This window comes from Acipenser ruthenus, chromosome 41 (assembly GCF_902713425.1).
Source record: "Acipenser ruthenus chromosome 41, fAciRut3.2 maternal haplotype, whole genome shotgun sequence".
NCBI classification, from domain to species: domain Eukaryota; kingdom Metazoa; phylum Chordata; class Actinopteri; order Acipenseriformes; family Acipenseridae; genus Acipenser; species Acipenser ruthenus.
The window spans coordinates 134,826-149,569 of NC_081229.1; the positions used below are offsets into that span (position 1 = coordinate 134,826).

The window sequence follows — 14,744 nt, forward strand, 5'->3', positions numbered from 1 at the left end:
TTCTCAACTTTCCTATATCATTACTATCATTAGAGATAAAAAGTACTTTATAGAAGGGTCTGCTTTTAATGTAAACATACAGATACATAAATCAGGGGGGTCCTGAAGAAAAAAAAAAAGAAACCATATCGCCAGATTTCAGATTCAACTCATTCTGCCTAAGATAGCCATAAAAAAAACTACAGTTAGAAAAGATGTGGTGGGAAAATCCACAAACATGTCAGTTTCTAGCTGGTATTAGAAAGCAATGATAGGTTACCTGTTGCAAATGAAAGGGTGGGTTATCAGGTTTTTCCAGGACATCCCTCAAATAAAGAAATAACACCTTATATATTTTGTGGGCAGCAGTGTGGAGTAGTGGTTAGGGCACTGGACTCTTGACCGGAGGGTCGTGGGTTCAATCCCAGGTGGAGGACACTGCTGCTGTACCCTTGAGCAAGGTACTTTACCTAGATTGCTCCAGTAAAAACCCAACTGTATAAATGGGCAATTGTATGTAAAAATAATGTGATAACTGTATAATGTGAAATAATGTATAATGTGATATCTTGTAACAATTGTAAGTCGCCCTGGATAAGGGCGTCTGCTAAGAAATAAATAATAATAATAATAATAATATTATTATAATTGGGTTTTTTATTAAAGAGATGATTGAAGTTTGCTGTTCGTTAAACAGTTTGTTACACTGTTTTAGAAAGGGTTAGAGGTCTTTTTTCTCTCTTTTTTAGGAAGCACTGTTTAACCTAAGAGAGGCTTTATATAAAACAAGGCTCCTCAACCTCAGTGTATTTGCATCGCTAATTAATATTCACTGTAAGTTCAGTGAATATTAATTATGGATGCAAAACATGTACAGCTATGGCCAAAAGTTTTACATCACCTAGAATTTTAGGATTGAGACAATTAAAAAAAATCTAAAAAAAAACTATATGAACATAGTTTAGATATTTCATTTATCATATAAATAATAATAATAATAATAAAAACTACACATTGATTTTGCAGGTCTACCAGAATCCATAATAGTAGTACAGTATATCATGTAAAATTTCAAAATGTCACATTTTTCAATTTGTGTTAGTTTTTCGTTAAGTATATGGAAAACTACAACGTGGTATGTAATTCAATATGTTAATGTAACATTATTCAGCAGGTTTCATTTGACTTTATGAAGCAACATCAGTTAATTCTATAGGGTGATGCAAAACTTTTGGCCATAGCTGTATGAATCATATGAAAAGCATATACACCTCTGGGAATGTGTGAGATTATATTATATATACAGAACTATTTCTTTGTCAGGACTGGCATGCCTCAAGCCTGCCCTTGATTGAATTAATTTGAATCACTATAAAAATCTTGTATAAAACGATCTTGTTACAATGGTCCTGAAGCACTCGCACAATACCTGATACCGGTAAAACCTGCAAAGGAATGGCAGACCACAACCAGAGTTTCCTACCTCTGCCCTAGGCTCTTGTTCCATTCCTGTAAAACTATTGTTATTATTATTCAAGGCATGCTCTTTTATGTTAACAAGTAGCCTACTAACATGTTAGCAAATGCTGTGTTAATATAAGCAGTAACTAGCTTATTTAAAAAGCTGCACCTAAAATACAACCTACAACTACAACCAAGTGTTTCTTAAAATAATGCAGAATTATTATTATTATTATTATTATTATTATTATTATTATTATTATTATTATTATTATTATTATTATTAAATGTTTAATTTCTAATTGTTTAATGACCTCTGGCAGTGCTTGCATTTAAATAATGTTTATCTTCTGGGTGAGTCATATGAACAAGTGTTACAAGGATAACCAGTTTCTGTTTTGAGACCTTTTAAGTTAGACTAAATGCTCTTATCATTACACTGTGATGTTACTCTAGGCAGTTAGGAGGCTTTTCTTTATAGATACTACATTTATTTTCTAAAGAATAGCTTCTCTGACTGCTGTTTTAATGTAATGATCTCTTGCAGAAATGGGGTCGAAGGAGGTGGTGCAGCTTTGTGCTTTAGCAGCGCTGTTCTGCAGTAAGTACTGAGCTGGTTTTAAATTACGTATGTATAGAGTATAGAGTGGAACGTGTACAAACTTGAACACATTGCTTTTTTTTATTAATACTGCTTTTGTTGTCCAGGGGTATCCAGTTAAGCACTCTCTCACTCAGATAGTGTTTCATTTATTATTTAAGTCCTAGCCATACTGCAGTGTGCAATAGCTAAGGTATGTTTTTTACCAGTACATTTTATTTCTGAGTTAAAAAATTTTAGTTGATCGAAACCCAGCCAAAATCAATTTGACTCAATATGCTCAAAAGAGAACTTGCCTTGACTTTCCTAATAAATTTCCTAATATTTATTATACATGTTGTTTTTGTCCCAATCCACAGGTGTCTGTTCTCTAAACAGAGCTGGGACAAAGTTTGCGACAGTCGTCACCGAGAATTATTCTGATGGATATGGGCCATCCATGTCCAACCTGGTGTTTACTGCACAGGCCCTTGGCACAACCATAGTGACAGTCTTTGGCCCAGGCCCTAGATTTCCCCTCAATCTGGAGATTAACTCACTAGAAAGCAAAGTTATTTCACTCCCAGAAATAGTGGAGGTTGCAGGCACTGTCAAGTCCTCCAATACCATTGTAATCGAGTCCAGCAAACCCATCACTGTTGTTCTGCTGAACTCCAAGCCCAGAACAGCAGATGCCACTGTTGTGTACCCTATAAAGGAATGGGGAGTTGAGTACTTTGCCCTCACCCCAGATTATGTAAAATCATCCAAACAGTTTGCCATCATAAATGCAGACCAGCCAAACACCGTCGAGGTGGATCTGAAAGGGGACGTGAGATTTGAAGGGAAACAATACAGAGCAGGTACAAAGCTCACCGTGTCCCTTTCAAAGTTTGAAAGCTTTCAGTTGCAGAGTTCTGACGACTTGTCGGGCACCAGAATCAAGAGTGAGGGACCAGTAGGTGTAATCACTGGTCACACATGTTCAGCGAAAAACTCTAATTGCAATACCCTTGTTCAGCAGCTGTTGCCCGTACCACAATGGGGAACTACCTTCATTGTGCCTCCACTCCCTTATCAGAACAATTTTGATCTAGTTTATGTAACTGCATCCCAGCAAACCAATTTCCAAATCCAATCTGGAAGTGAACGCAAGTCACTAGCTTTAGATCGTGGACAAAGTACTTCACTTCAAATAAGCCCCCAGAAACCCCTATACATACATGCTTCAGCTGGCATACAGGTCTTGTATTTCTGCACTGGCGGTAGAGTAGGTGGTCAAATGTTTGACCCGTTTTTGATGAACATTCTCCCCACTGACACATTTTGCCAAAAATATTCTGTACAAGGCCAAGAAGGGTTTACAAACCAAGCAATGGTTGTGTCAAAGACTACAGACATCTCAGGAATTCTGTTTGATAAGAAATATGCTGTTCAAAGTCTTGTTTGGACTCCGATCCCTGGCACAGAATACTCTTGGGCACTCTCTGACTTTGGATCCCAGCCCATACAGCACGTTGTGGAGCACCCTACTGCTGCCATTGGGGTCTACAGCATAGGAAAAGCTGACCAGAATGCCTATGGATCCGCTGCACCTTGTTACGCTCATTGTAAGTACATGGATGTCATCAATAGTGATTATGGGCTCTGTGTTCCATTGGGTGAGAATTTGCTTTTATCTGCTTTGCTGAAGGTATGTGACAGACACTGAAAGTAGTGTGGGGTGGGCAAAGAATGCTATAACCGTGTCCTACTTGTTTCTTGAATCTTTCTTGAATCAAGCCCTTCATGCCCTCAGCTGACACGTCCGACAGCGTGTTCCTCAGACAGTCACTGATCTGAATGGAGCAAGCTTCGGACCGATTGTTCTTGCAAAGCAAATGTGTTATTGGTGAATTGAGAGACTTTTAAAATTAAATTAGATGTTCATAATTTAAAAAAGTATAAAGCATTTATTATACGGAACAGAATGCATTTACCAAACTAAAGTGGGGAGCCTTCAAAGTCCTTCAACGCCCTACTTACAGAGTTGGGACATAGGGTACTAGACATTTTTTACACAGAGAGAATAGTGAGGGCATGGAATGGGTTACCTAACCATGTCATTGATGTTGAATCATAGGAATCCTTTAGGAGACAACTTAAAGTTTAGAGATCAACCAAAAGCTGGGAACCAGATGAGCATAGAGGAGACAAATGGTCCTCTCTCGTTTGTAAATTTCTTATTCATCAGTTTAATTTTTCAAATGTTTCATTCCACAGCGGACTGTCCGGAGATCACAGATGGGATCCAATATGCCACACTCATCACAGAGAATTATTTGCCAGGCAATGATCCCCAGTTTAACTTGTCTATTTCCGCTCGCTCTGCAGCTGCCACTCAAGTATCTATAAATGCGCACATGCCTGGTTTTCCGATGTGTCTTGAACTTGAACAAAGCAGGAGCCAAGTAATTTCGCTTCCCCAGACCCTGGAGGTGCAAGGTAGTGTCACATCCTCAAACATGATTATTATCACATCACAGAAGCCCTTGTCATCCATACTTATGAACTACAAGACCCGTACAGCAGACACCACCATTGTATACCCTGTTACAGACTGGGGTAATGAGTATTATGTGGTTACTCCAAACTATGGGGATCTCTCCAAGCTTTTTGCTGTCATGAATTTGGAAAACTCAAACTCTGTTGATGTGTACCTCACAGGGAAAGTGACCTTTAACCAGAAAACATACATAAAAGGGAGTAAACTCACAATCTTCCTTTCCAAGTATGAGAGTGTTCAGCTAATGAGTATGGACGACCTTTCAGGCACAAAGATTGTTTCCACTAAACCGGTCGGTGTAATAGCAGGCCACGTCTGCTCCAATCGCAATGTTAGGTGCAACGTTCTCTTTGAGCAGCTGCTACCTGTAACCAGGTGGGGCTCATCCTTTATTGTGCCACCTCAACCTTATCAGATGAAGGAGGACTACGTTTATGTTGCTGCCTCGCAGTCCACCAATGTTCTAATTCAGTATGGCAATAAAAAGGATTCCAAACAGCTCAATAGCGGGGAGGTTATCCAATTGAATATAGACGGAAGCACCCCCCTTTACATCACAGCATCCCAAGGTATCCAGGTCATGTTTTACAGTACTGGAGGATCAAACGACAAGTGGGGCTTTGATACGTTTTTAATGAACATCGTCCCAACCAACTTGTTTTGCCGTAAATACTTTATTCAAGGCTATGACAAATTTGAAAACAGATTACTGGTCATTGCAAAACCTTCAGACATCTCAGAAATACGTTTCGATAACCAGTTGCTTTTGAAAACGGTCAAGTGGGCCCCTGTAAAAGGCACTGAATATTCCTGGGCTCACATTGAATATGGTCTGGAGGAAAAACCACACTACATAGAGCACCCAAAATCTTCCTTTGGGGTCTACAGCATTGGGACAGTATTATATAATGGATATGGATCCCCTGCACCTTGTGCAATAGACTGTAAGTATGGAAACTCAATTTTATTTTATTTGGGGGGGGGGGTTGCTTTTGCTGATGCAAACAGTAAGATTTGTATAATATGATGCAATATTTAGAAAAAATGAAAATGGACAAATGATTAACTGCTGTGTTTAAGGCCCAATATATCAGAAACATATTGGTTGCTGTGCTGAGTCCTGCAAATCGAGAAGTAAACAGTTCCAGACCCATTTGAACAAAGTCAAAGAGTTAACTGACATTCTTCCACTTTTCTGATGCCTGATTTCCTATGCAAACCTGCTCCCTGTTTACACCACTCCCTCATTCCAGCTGTACCCATGGACCCCTGTGATAACAAGCAGTGCAGGACAGGAGAAAAGTGCCAGGCAGTGAACGGCCAGGTCACATGTGTCCCAGTATCAAAGGCAGAATGTATCGCTTGGGGAGACCCACATTACCGCACATTCGATGGACGAAGCTTCGATTTCCAGGGCACCTGTACCTACACCATCGCCAAGACTTGCGGGAATGAAACCCTGCCCAGCTTCAATATCGAGGCAAAGAACGAAAACCGGGGTAGCACACGAGTGGCCTACCTGAAGCATGTTAATGTCCAGGTCTATGGCTTAATGATAACTATGGCCAAATCTGAAAATGGCAGAGTCAGGGTAAGAACTATGTAGTCATTACTAAGCGTCATTGCAAAAAAACAAAATAATAATCTTATGACTTTGATTTCTCCACAATGACTTGACATTTGAAAAGCGAGCTCCACAGGGCTCTGTGTCTTTTTCAGAAACCATCACAATTCTTAAAATATAAATAACTGTTTTGTTTTCTATTTCAGGTCAATCAGAACATGTATTACTTGCCAAGCACTCTCCAGGATGGAAAAGTAAAAATCTATCAAAGTGGAGGCCGCGCTGTTCTGGAAACCGACTTTGGTCTCAGGTTGTCCTATGACTGGAACCACCACCTCACTGTGTCTGTCACAAGCACCTTCCTTGGTCAGCTGTGTGGTCTATGTGGCAATTACAATGGTGACTCAAAAGATGATTTCGTAATGGTGGATGGAAAAGAGGCCAACAATGCTGCATCCTTTGGGAGAAGCTGGAAAGTTAAAGATGATGATCCTGCATGCTGGGATGACTGCAAGGGAGAGTGCAAGACCTGCGAGTCCAGCCTCATCTCCAAGTACCAGGGAGAGCAGTTCTGTGGTCTGCTGGCCAAAGTTGATGGGCCTTTCAGGGACTGCCATGCAGTCATCAAACCAGAGCTCTTTATGGACGGCTGTGTCTACGATGTGTGTTTGAATGACGGGTTTAGTGTTTTCCTCTGTCAGGCTTTGAAGACCTATGCAGATGCTTGCCAGGCAGGAGGAGTCGAAGTATACAACTGGAGAAAGCAGTCCCAATGTCGTGAGTACCCATGCTGCACAATAATCCAATATTTAAATCAACATGTTATGAACAGTACTTACAAAACGTATCAACGTATGCAAAAGATTAAATATATACATGCGCTACATTCACTTATTGAGGACGAGACACTTGTATAGGCACTGAATTCCATTTTATTCTGTCTTGTCCCTGTAGCTCTGACATGTCCTCCTAACAGTCACTATGAGTCCTGTGGCAGCGCCTGTCCTGCATCCTGCTCAAACCCTAGTGCTTCTGTCAATTGCAAGCTGCCCTGCACCGAGACCTGCCAGTGTAACGATGGCTTCGTTCTCAGTGCTGGAGAGTGTGTGCCCGTCAAGAAATGTGGATGCACCTACCAAGACCGATACTACCCACCTGGGGTCAGGCTGTGGTCTGACAATAACTGCGAGCAATCCTGCATCTGTAACGCAGGCACTGGCAAAGTGCAGTGCAGAAACACAAAATGCAAGTCTTTCGAAGTTTGTAAGGTAGTTAAAGGAGTAAGAGGTTGTTATTCCAATAGAAAGGCAACATGCAGAGCCAGTGGGGACCCTCACTACATCTCCTTTGATGGACGCAAGTTTGACTTCCAGGGAACCTGCTTCTACCAGCTAGCAGCTGTCTGCAATCCCATTGATGAACTGGAGAAGTTCCAGGTGCAGGTGCAGAATGAGCACCGAGGCAATAAGGCTGTGGCTTACACACGGCTCGTACAGGTCAACGTGTACGGCCACATCATCATCGTCAGCACGGACCATGCTGGGAAGGTCCAGGTGAGTGTTTCTGTCTAATGTATATTCTTAGATACAAAAGGACAATTTAGGGATTTCCCTCATTCAAACTCCTACAGAAGTAATACATGCTCTATTGGCATACATGTGCATTTTTGAGGGAATAAGTATAATATTATTTTATTTGATGATTTTTTTAGTACAATTCCATTAATGTTGATTATATTTTCCTACTTTGCTAATAAACTAGGTGGACAACCTGTGGGAGAACCTACCCTTGAGCCTAGAAGACAACAGATTATCAATCCAAAGCAAAGGCTGGAAAGCCGTCATTGAGACCGGTTTCGGATTGCAGGTGACTTTCGACTGGAAGAGCCAAGTGGAAATCACTGTTCCTGAAAGCTACGCAGGCGCTATGTGTGGCCTGTGTGGAAACTACAACCAGGATGGCAAGGATGACTTGACTATGAAGAATGGGCAGCTGACCAAAGTCCCAGCAGAGTTTGGAGCGAGTTGGAAGACAGAAGACATCCCCGGCTGCAGTGACCAGTGCAAAGGAACATGTCCGAACTGCGATGTCACTCAGAAACGTCAATATGAGACCAATGAATACTGTGGCATAATCACGGATCCGACTGGGCCATTCAGAGATTGCCATGCCAAGGTGCCCCCTACATATTTCTTTGATGACTGTGTGTTTGATGCCTGTCTTTACAAGGGCATACAGTCTGTTGTGTGTAAGGCCATCAGTGGCTATGTCACCAAATGTCAGGAGGCTGGAGCCCAGGTTTATAAATGGAGAACAGACACATTTTGCAGTAAGTCTAGTTTTTATTTTATTCTTCTCTAAAAGGTATAGTCCTACTTGAAACAGTGTATGGATTATTTGCATTTCACTCCCCTCAGCTCCTGTCTGTCCTGAAAACAGCCACTATGAGATGTGTGCCAGTGGATGCCCTTCCACGTGTGCCAGTCTCACCACTGGCACACAGTGCGATGCTTTGTGTGAAGAAGGATGCCAGTGTAATGAGGGATTCATTCTCAGTGGAGTCCAGTGTGTCCCCATCTCCCAGTGTGGCTGCATGTACAGTGGCCGTTACTACAAGGCTGGGGAAATGTTTTTCCCTGATGGATTGTGCACGAGTCAGTGCACGTGCGGTGCCAGTGGAGCTGTGCAGTGCCAGCCAATCACATGCGGGGAGAACGAGGTGTGCAAAGTACAGAATGGTGTGCAGGGATGCCATCCCCTAGGGGAGGGGAAGTGCACTGCTTCTGGAGACCCACACTACACCTCATTCGATGGGCTGAAATTCGACTTCCAGGGCACCTGCACCTACACACTGGCAAAGCTCCTGTACACGAACGGCAGTCTTACACCTTTTGAAGTGCAGGTGGAGAACGAGAGCTACGGCAACAGGAAGGTGGCTGTCACTAGAATGGTGGTCACCAAGGTGAATGGCTATAGCATCACCATGGAGCAGAAGGTCCAATGGAGAGTGAAGGTAAGCTGAGAGGGAAGAGTATCTCTTCTGTCATGTTTTGTTATTATGCAGGAAAGCACTATTTGAGAGGTCCTGTCATTCAAAATACAAGCAGGAACACTGCGTGCCTGTAATTATTCCTAAATCTGTCATGGAGTTTGAGGAATCTGGCATTTTTGTTGGATGCAATGAACAATATATTGTATTTAGTCTAGAAACAACTTGTCCCTTTCTGTACATTTAATATAGTTAATCAAACAATTCCCAATCAAAGAATCTGAATGCTTAATCAATCTTTCTGTTTTTATTCTTTTTTCATTTCCTTACAAGATTAAATATTTTCTTTGAATTAAAGTTATCCCAATAATTCTCAGGTGAATGGAATCAATACAAACCTACCCCTGAAGCTGGACGATGGGAAGGTTTCTGTGATCCAGCAGGGTAAAAACATCATCCTTCAGACAGAGTTTGGGCTGAAGGTTCTCTATGACTCGGTGTACTACGTGCAGGTAACCGTCCCTGGCAACTACCGGAACAAGGTAGGTGGACTTTGTGGTAACTTCAACGGCAACAAAAAGGATGAGTTTGCACTGCAGGGTGGCGGACTCACAGAGAACGTCAATGCCTTTGGGGCCAGTTGGAATATATTCGTGGAAGGAGCCAAGTGCAACCATGGCTGTGACCAGGACTGCCCCCGGTGTGACGAAACCAAAAAGGCCAAGTACAGCACAGCAGACAGCTGTGGGATCATCTCCTCCACAACAGGCCCCTTCGCAGCCTGCCGCTCCATCATCAGTCCTGACATTTACTTTGAGAACTGTGTCTTTGATGTATGTGCCACTGATGGGCTGAGGGATATCCTCTGTAGGAATCTGGAAGCCTACACTGCTGCCTGCCAGGATGCTGGAGTCATCATCAAGCCCTGGAGGAACGATGGGTTCTGCCGTAAGCAATTCATTGTTTTTCTTTTTACAATTGATATAATGAGTATGTTACACTAGTGTTTTAAGAAGCATTGAATTAAGTGGGGGTTTTTATGTATTTTAAATATTTCTGTGTCTCATTTTAGCAATGACTTGTCCAAAGAACAGCCAATACGAGGTTTGTGCTGACACCTGTCGCAGTGCTTGTGCAGGTATCATCGCCCCCCTCACCTGCACATCTCAGTGTTATGAGGGCTGCCAGTGTGACCCTGGCTTTGTGTTTGATGGGGAGCAGTGTGTATCCTCTGGAAACTGTGGTTGTTCGCACAATGGGAGATACATGAAGGTCAGCCCCATTCCTCGTTCTTTTACTGTGATGGTTCTGAATATCAACATATTCTTTTGGTGACTGTGAAATATGAGTTTATGAAGCTATTTGGTTGTGACAGAGGATATCAATAGCAAAATCGTTTCGAACAGTAATTCCTTTTACAACAGAAAATATTTCATTGTGGATTATAAAATCAATTCCTGTGCCGCTACATGGTCTCTGGCAGAGTGAGATCCTGTACAGTGTGATACACTATCTCTAGATTCATGCTCAATTTGACCCAGTTACAATGTATTGGCTTTTCTTCACAGGTTGGGGAGTCCCTGATGTCTGCAGACTGCTCCAGGAAGTGCACATGTAACCCCAAAGGAGCAGTGAGCTGTGAGACAATCCAATGTACCACTGGGTGTGCTGTGCAGAATGGAGCCCAGATCTGTTTAGATGAGCGTGAGTTTGATAATGGCACTGTTGGTTTTAATGATGGAAGGAAAGGTCAGAATGGTGTTGAATTGTGATGGTAATAATTGGATTTGTGCCTTAGTGTGGTAGGTTGTCCTGCTGCTGTTGAACACAAAATGTCTTCCATGTATTGTTGAAATGGTCTTTCCTTGTATTCATCTTAATTCTGGTATTTGAGATGATGTGGTCTATTCCTTTTTCTGCTCTGATCCACTCCCCTACCTCAACAATTTCACTGATCCTGAACTACTTCTCCTTTCCTACCCACCTGTAGTTGTGGATCTATGCAAAAAGAAGCAGTGCAGGAATGGGGAAACGTGCCAACAAGTGGACAACCAGGCTGTGTGCTTACCACTATCGAAAGCTGAGTGTATCGCTTGGGGAGATCCACATTACCGCACCTTCGATAGACGTAGCTTCGATTTCCAGGGCACCTGTACCTACACCATCGCCAAGACTTGCGGGAATGAAACCCTGCCCAGCTTCAATATCGAGGCAAAGAATGAAAACCGGGGTAGCACACGAGTGGCCTACCTGAAGCATGTAAACGTCCAGGTCTATGGCTTAACGATAACTATGGCCAAGTCTGAAAATGGCAGAGTCAGGGTAAGAACTATGTAGTCATTACTAAGCGTCATTGCAAAAAAACTAAATAATAATCTTATGACTTTGATTTCTCCACAATGACTTGACATTTGAAAAGCGTGCTCCACAGGGCTCTGTGTCTTTTTCAGAAACCATCACAATTCTTAAAATATAAATAACTGTTTTGTTTTCTATTTCAGGTCAATCAGAACATGTATTACTTGCCAAGCACTCTCCAGGATGGAAAAGTAAAAATCTATCAAAGTGGAGGCCGCGCTGTTCTGGAAACCGACTTTGGTCTCAGGTTGTCCTATGACTGGAACCACCACCTCACTGTGTCTGTCACAAGCACCTTCCTTGGTCAGCTGTGTGGTCTATGTGGCAATTACAATGGTGACTCAAAAGATGATTTCGTAATGGTGGACGGAAAAGAGGCCAACAATGCTGCATCCTTTGGGAGAAGCTGGAAAGTTAAAGATGATGATCCTGCATGCTGGGATGACTGCAAGGGAGAGTGCAAGACCTGCGAGTCCAGCCTCATCTCCAAGTACCAGGGAGAGCAGTTCTGTGGTCTGCTGGCCAAAGTTGATGGGCCTTTCAGGGACTGCCATGCAGTCATCAAACCAGAGCTCTTTATGGACGGCTGTGTCTACGATGTGTGTTTGAATGACGGGTTTAGTGTTTTCCTCTGTCAGGCTTTGAAGACCTATGCAGATGCTTGCCAGGCAGGAGGAGTCGAAGTATACAACTGGAGAAAGCAGTCTCAATGTCGTGAGTACACATGCTGCACAATAATCCAATATTTAAATCAACAGGTTATGAACAGTACTTACAAAACGTATCAACGTATCCAAAAGAGATTAAATATATACATGCGCTACATTCACTTTTTGAAGAAGAGAGACTTGTATAGACAATAAATTCCATTTTATTCTGTCTTGTCCCTGTAGCTCTGACATGTCCTCCTAACAGTCACTACGAGTCCTGTGGGAGCGCCTGTCCTGCATCCTGCTCAAACCCTAGCGCTTCTGTCAATTGCAAGCTGCCCTGCACCGAGACCTGCCAGTGTAACGATGGCTTCGTTCTCAGTGCTGGAGAGTGTGTGCCCATCAAGAAATGTGGTTGCACCTATCAAGACCGATACTACCCACCTGGGGTCAGGCTGTGGTCTGACAATAGCTGCGAGCAATCCTGCATCTGTGACGCAGGCACTGGCAAAGTGCAGTGCAGAAACACAAAATGCAAGTCCTTCGAAGTTTGTAAGGTAGTTAAAGGAGTAAGGGGTTGTTATTCCAATAGAAAGGCAACATGCAGAGCCAGTGGGGACCCTCACTACATCTCCTTTGATGGACGCAAGTTTGACTTCCAAGGAACCTGCTTCTACCAGCTAGCAGCTGTCTGCAATGCAACTGATGAACTGGAGAAGTTCCAGGTGCAGGTGCAAAATGAGCACAGAGGCAATAAGGCTGTGGCTTACACACGGCTCGTACAGGTCAACGTGTACGGCCACATCATCATCGTCAGCACGGACCATGCTGGGAAGGTCCAGGTGAGTGTTTCTGTCTAATGTATATTCTTAGATACAAAAGGACAATTTAGGGATTTCCCTCATTCAAACTCCTAAATAAGTAACACGTACTTTATTGGCATACGTGTGCATTGTTGAGGGATTAAGTATAATATAATTTTATTTTTTTTGATGATTTTTTTGTACAATAATATTTATGTTCATTACATTTTCCTACTTTGCTAATAAACTAGGTGGATAACCTGTGGGAGAACCTACCCTTGAGCCTAGAAGACAACAGATTATCAATCCAAAGCAAAGGCTGGAAAGCCGTCATTGAGACCGGTTTCGGATTGCAGGTGACTTTCGACTGGAAGAGCCAAGTGGAAATCACTGTTCCTGAAAGCTACGCAGGCGCGATGTGTGGCCTGTGTGGAAACTACAACCAGGATGACAAGGATGACTTGACTATGAAGAATGGGCAGCTGACCAAAGTCCCAGCAGAATTTGGAGCAAGTTGGAAGACAGAAGACATCCCCGGCTGCAGTGACCAGTGCAAAGGAACGTGTCCGAACTGTGATGTCACTCAGAAACGTCAATATGAGACCAATGAATACTGTGGCATAATCACGGATCCGACTGGGCCATTCAGAGATTGCCATGCCAAGGTGCCCCCTACATATTTCTTTGATGACTGTGTGTTTGATGCCTGTCTTTACAAGGGCATACAATCTGTTGTGTGTAAGGCCATCAGTGGCTACGTCACCAAATGTCAGGAGGCTGGAGCCCAGGTTTATAAATGGAGAACAGACACATTTTGCAGTAAGTCTAGTTTTTATTTTATTCTTCTCTAAAAGGTATAGTCCTACTTGACAGTGTGTGTGGATTATTTGCATTTCACTCCCCTCAGCTCCTGTCTGTCCTGAAAACAGCCACTATGAGATGTGTGCCAGTGGATGCCCATCCACGTGTGCCAGTCTCACCACTGGCACACAGTGCGATGCTTTGTGTGAAGAAGGATGCCAGTGTAATGAGGGATTCATTCTCAGTGGAGTCCAGTGTGTCCCCATCTCCCAGTGTGGCTGCATGTACAGTGGCCGTTACTACAAGGCTGGAGAAATGTTTTTCCCTGATGGATTGTGCACGAGTCAGTGCACGTGCGGTGCCAGTGGAGCTGTGCAGTGCCAGCCAATCACATGCGGGGAGAACGAGGTGTGCAAAGTACAGAATGGTGTGCAGGGATGCCATCCCCTAGGGGAGGGGAAGTGCACTGCTTCTGGAGACCCACACTACACCTCATTCGATGGGCTGAAATTCGACTTCCAGGGCACCTGCACCTACACACTGGCAAAGCTCCTGTACACGAACGGCAGTCTTACACCTTTTGAAGTGCAGGTGGAGAACGAGAGCTACGGCAACAGGAAGGTGGCTGTCACTAGAATGGTGGTCACTAAGGTGAATGGCTATAGCATCACCATGGAGCAGAAGGTCCAATGGAGAGTGAAGGTAAGCTGAGAGGGATGAGTATCTCTTCTGTCATGTTTTGTTATTATGCAGGAAAGCACTATTTGAGAGGTCCTGTCATTCAAAATACAAGCAGGAACACTGCGTGCCTGTAATTATTCCTAAATCTGTCATGGAGTTTCAGGAATCTAGAATTTTTTTGGATGCAATGAACAAAATATTGTATTTAGTCTAGAAACAACTTGTCCCTTTCTGTACATTTAATATAGTTAATCAAACAATTCCCAATCAAAGAATCTGAATGCTTAACCAATTTTTCTGTTTCCATTCTTTTTTCATTTCCTTACAAGATGA

General features: G+C 42.9%; 1 protein-coding gene across 1 annotated transcript in view; it reads left to right on the top strand.

Annotated features, from left to right (window-relative positions):
• The window catches only part of LOC117972155 (IgGFc-binding protein-like), a 30,936-nt gene that overhangs the window by 80 nt on the left and 16,112 nt on the right, over positions 1–14,744 (top strand). The window contains exons 2-17 of the mRNA XM_059011131.1: positions 1,988–2,041; positions 2,401–3,630; positions 4,283–5,509; positions 5,819–6,156; positions 6,336–6,906; positions 7,084–7,682; positions 7,891–8,458; positions 8,547–9,142; positions 9,496–10,066; positions 10,191–10,390; positions 10,687–10,822; positions 11,109–11,440; positions 11,620–12,190; positions 12,370–12,968; positions 13,181–13,748; positions 13,837–14,432. Of these exons, the coding sequence (XP_058867114.1) occupies positions 1,990–2,041; positions 2,401–3,630; positions 4,283–5,509; positions 5,819–6,156; positions 6,336–6,906; positions 7,084–7,682; positions 7,891–8,458; positions 8,547–9,142; positions 9,496–10,066; positions 10,191–10,390; positions 10,687–10,822; positions 11,109–11,440; positions 11,620–12,190; positions 12,370–12,968; positions 13,181–13,748; positions 13,837–14,432 (8,754 nt within the window). The 5' untranslated portion in view covers positions 1,988–1,989. The remainder of the gene's footprint in view (positions 1–1,987; positions 2,042–2,400; positions 3,631–4,282; positions 5,510–5,818; positions 6,157–6,335; positions 6,907–7,083; positions 7,683–7,890; positions 8,459–8,546; positions 9,143–9,495; positions 10,067–10,190; positions 10,391–10,686; positions 10,823–11,108; positions 11,441–11,619; positions 12,191–12,369; positions 12,969–13,180; positions 13,749–13,836; positions 14,433–14,744) is intronic.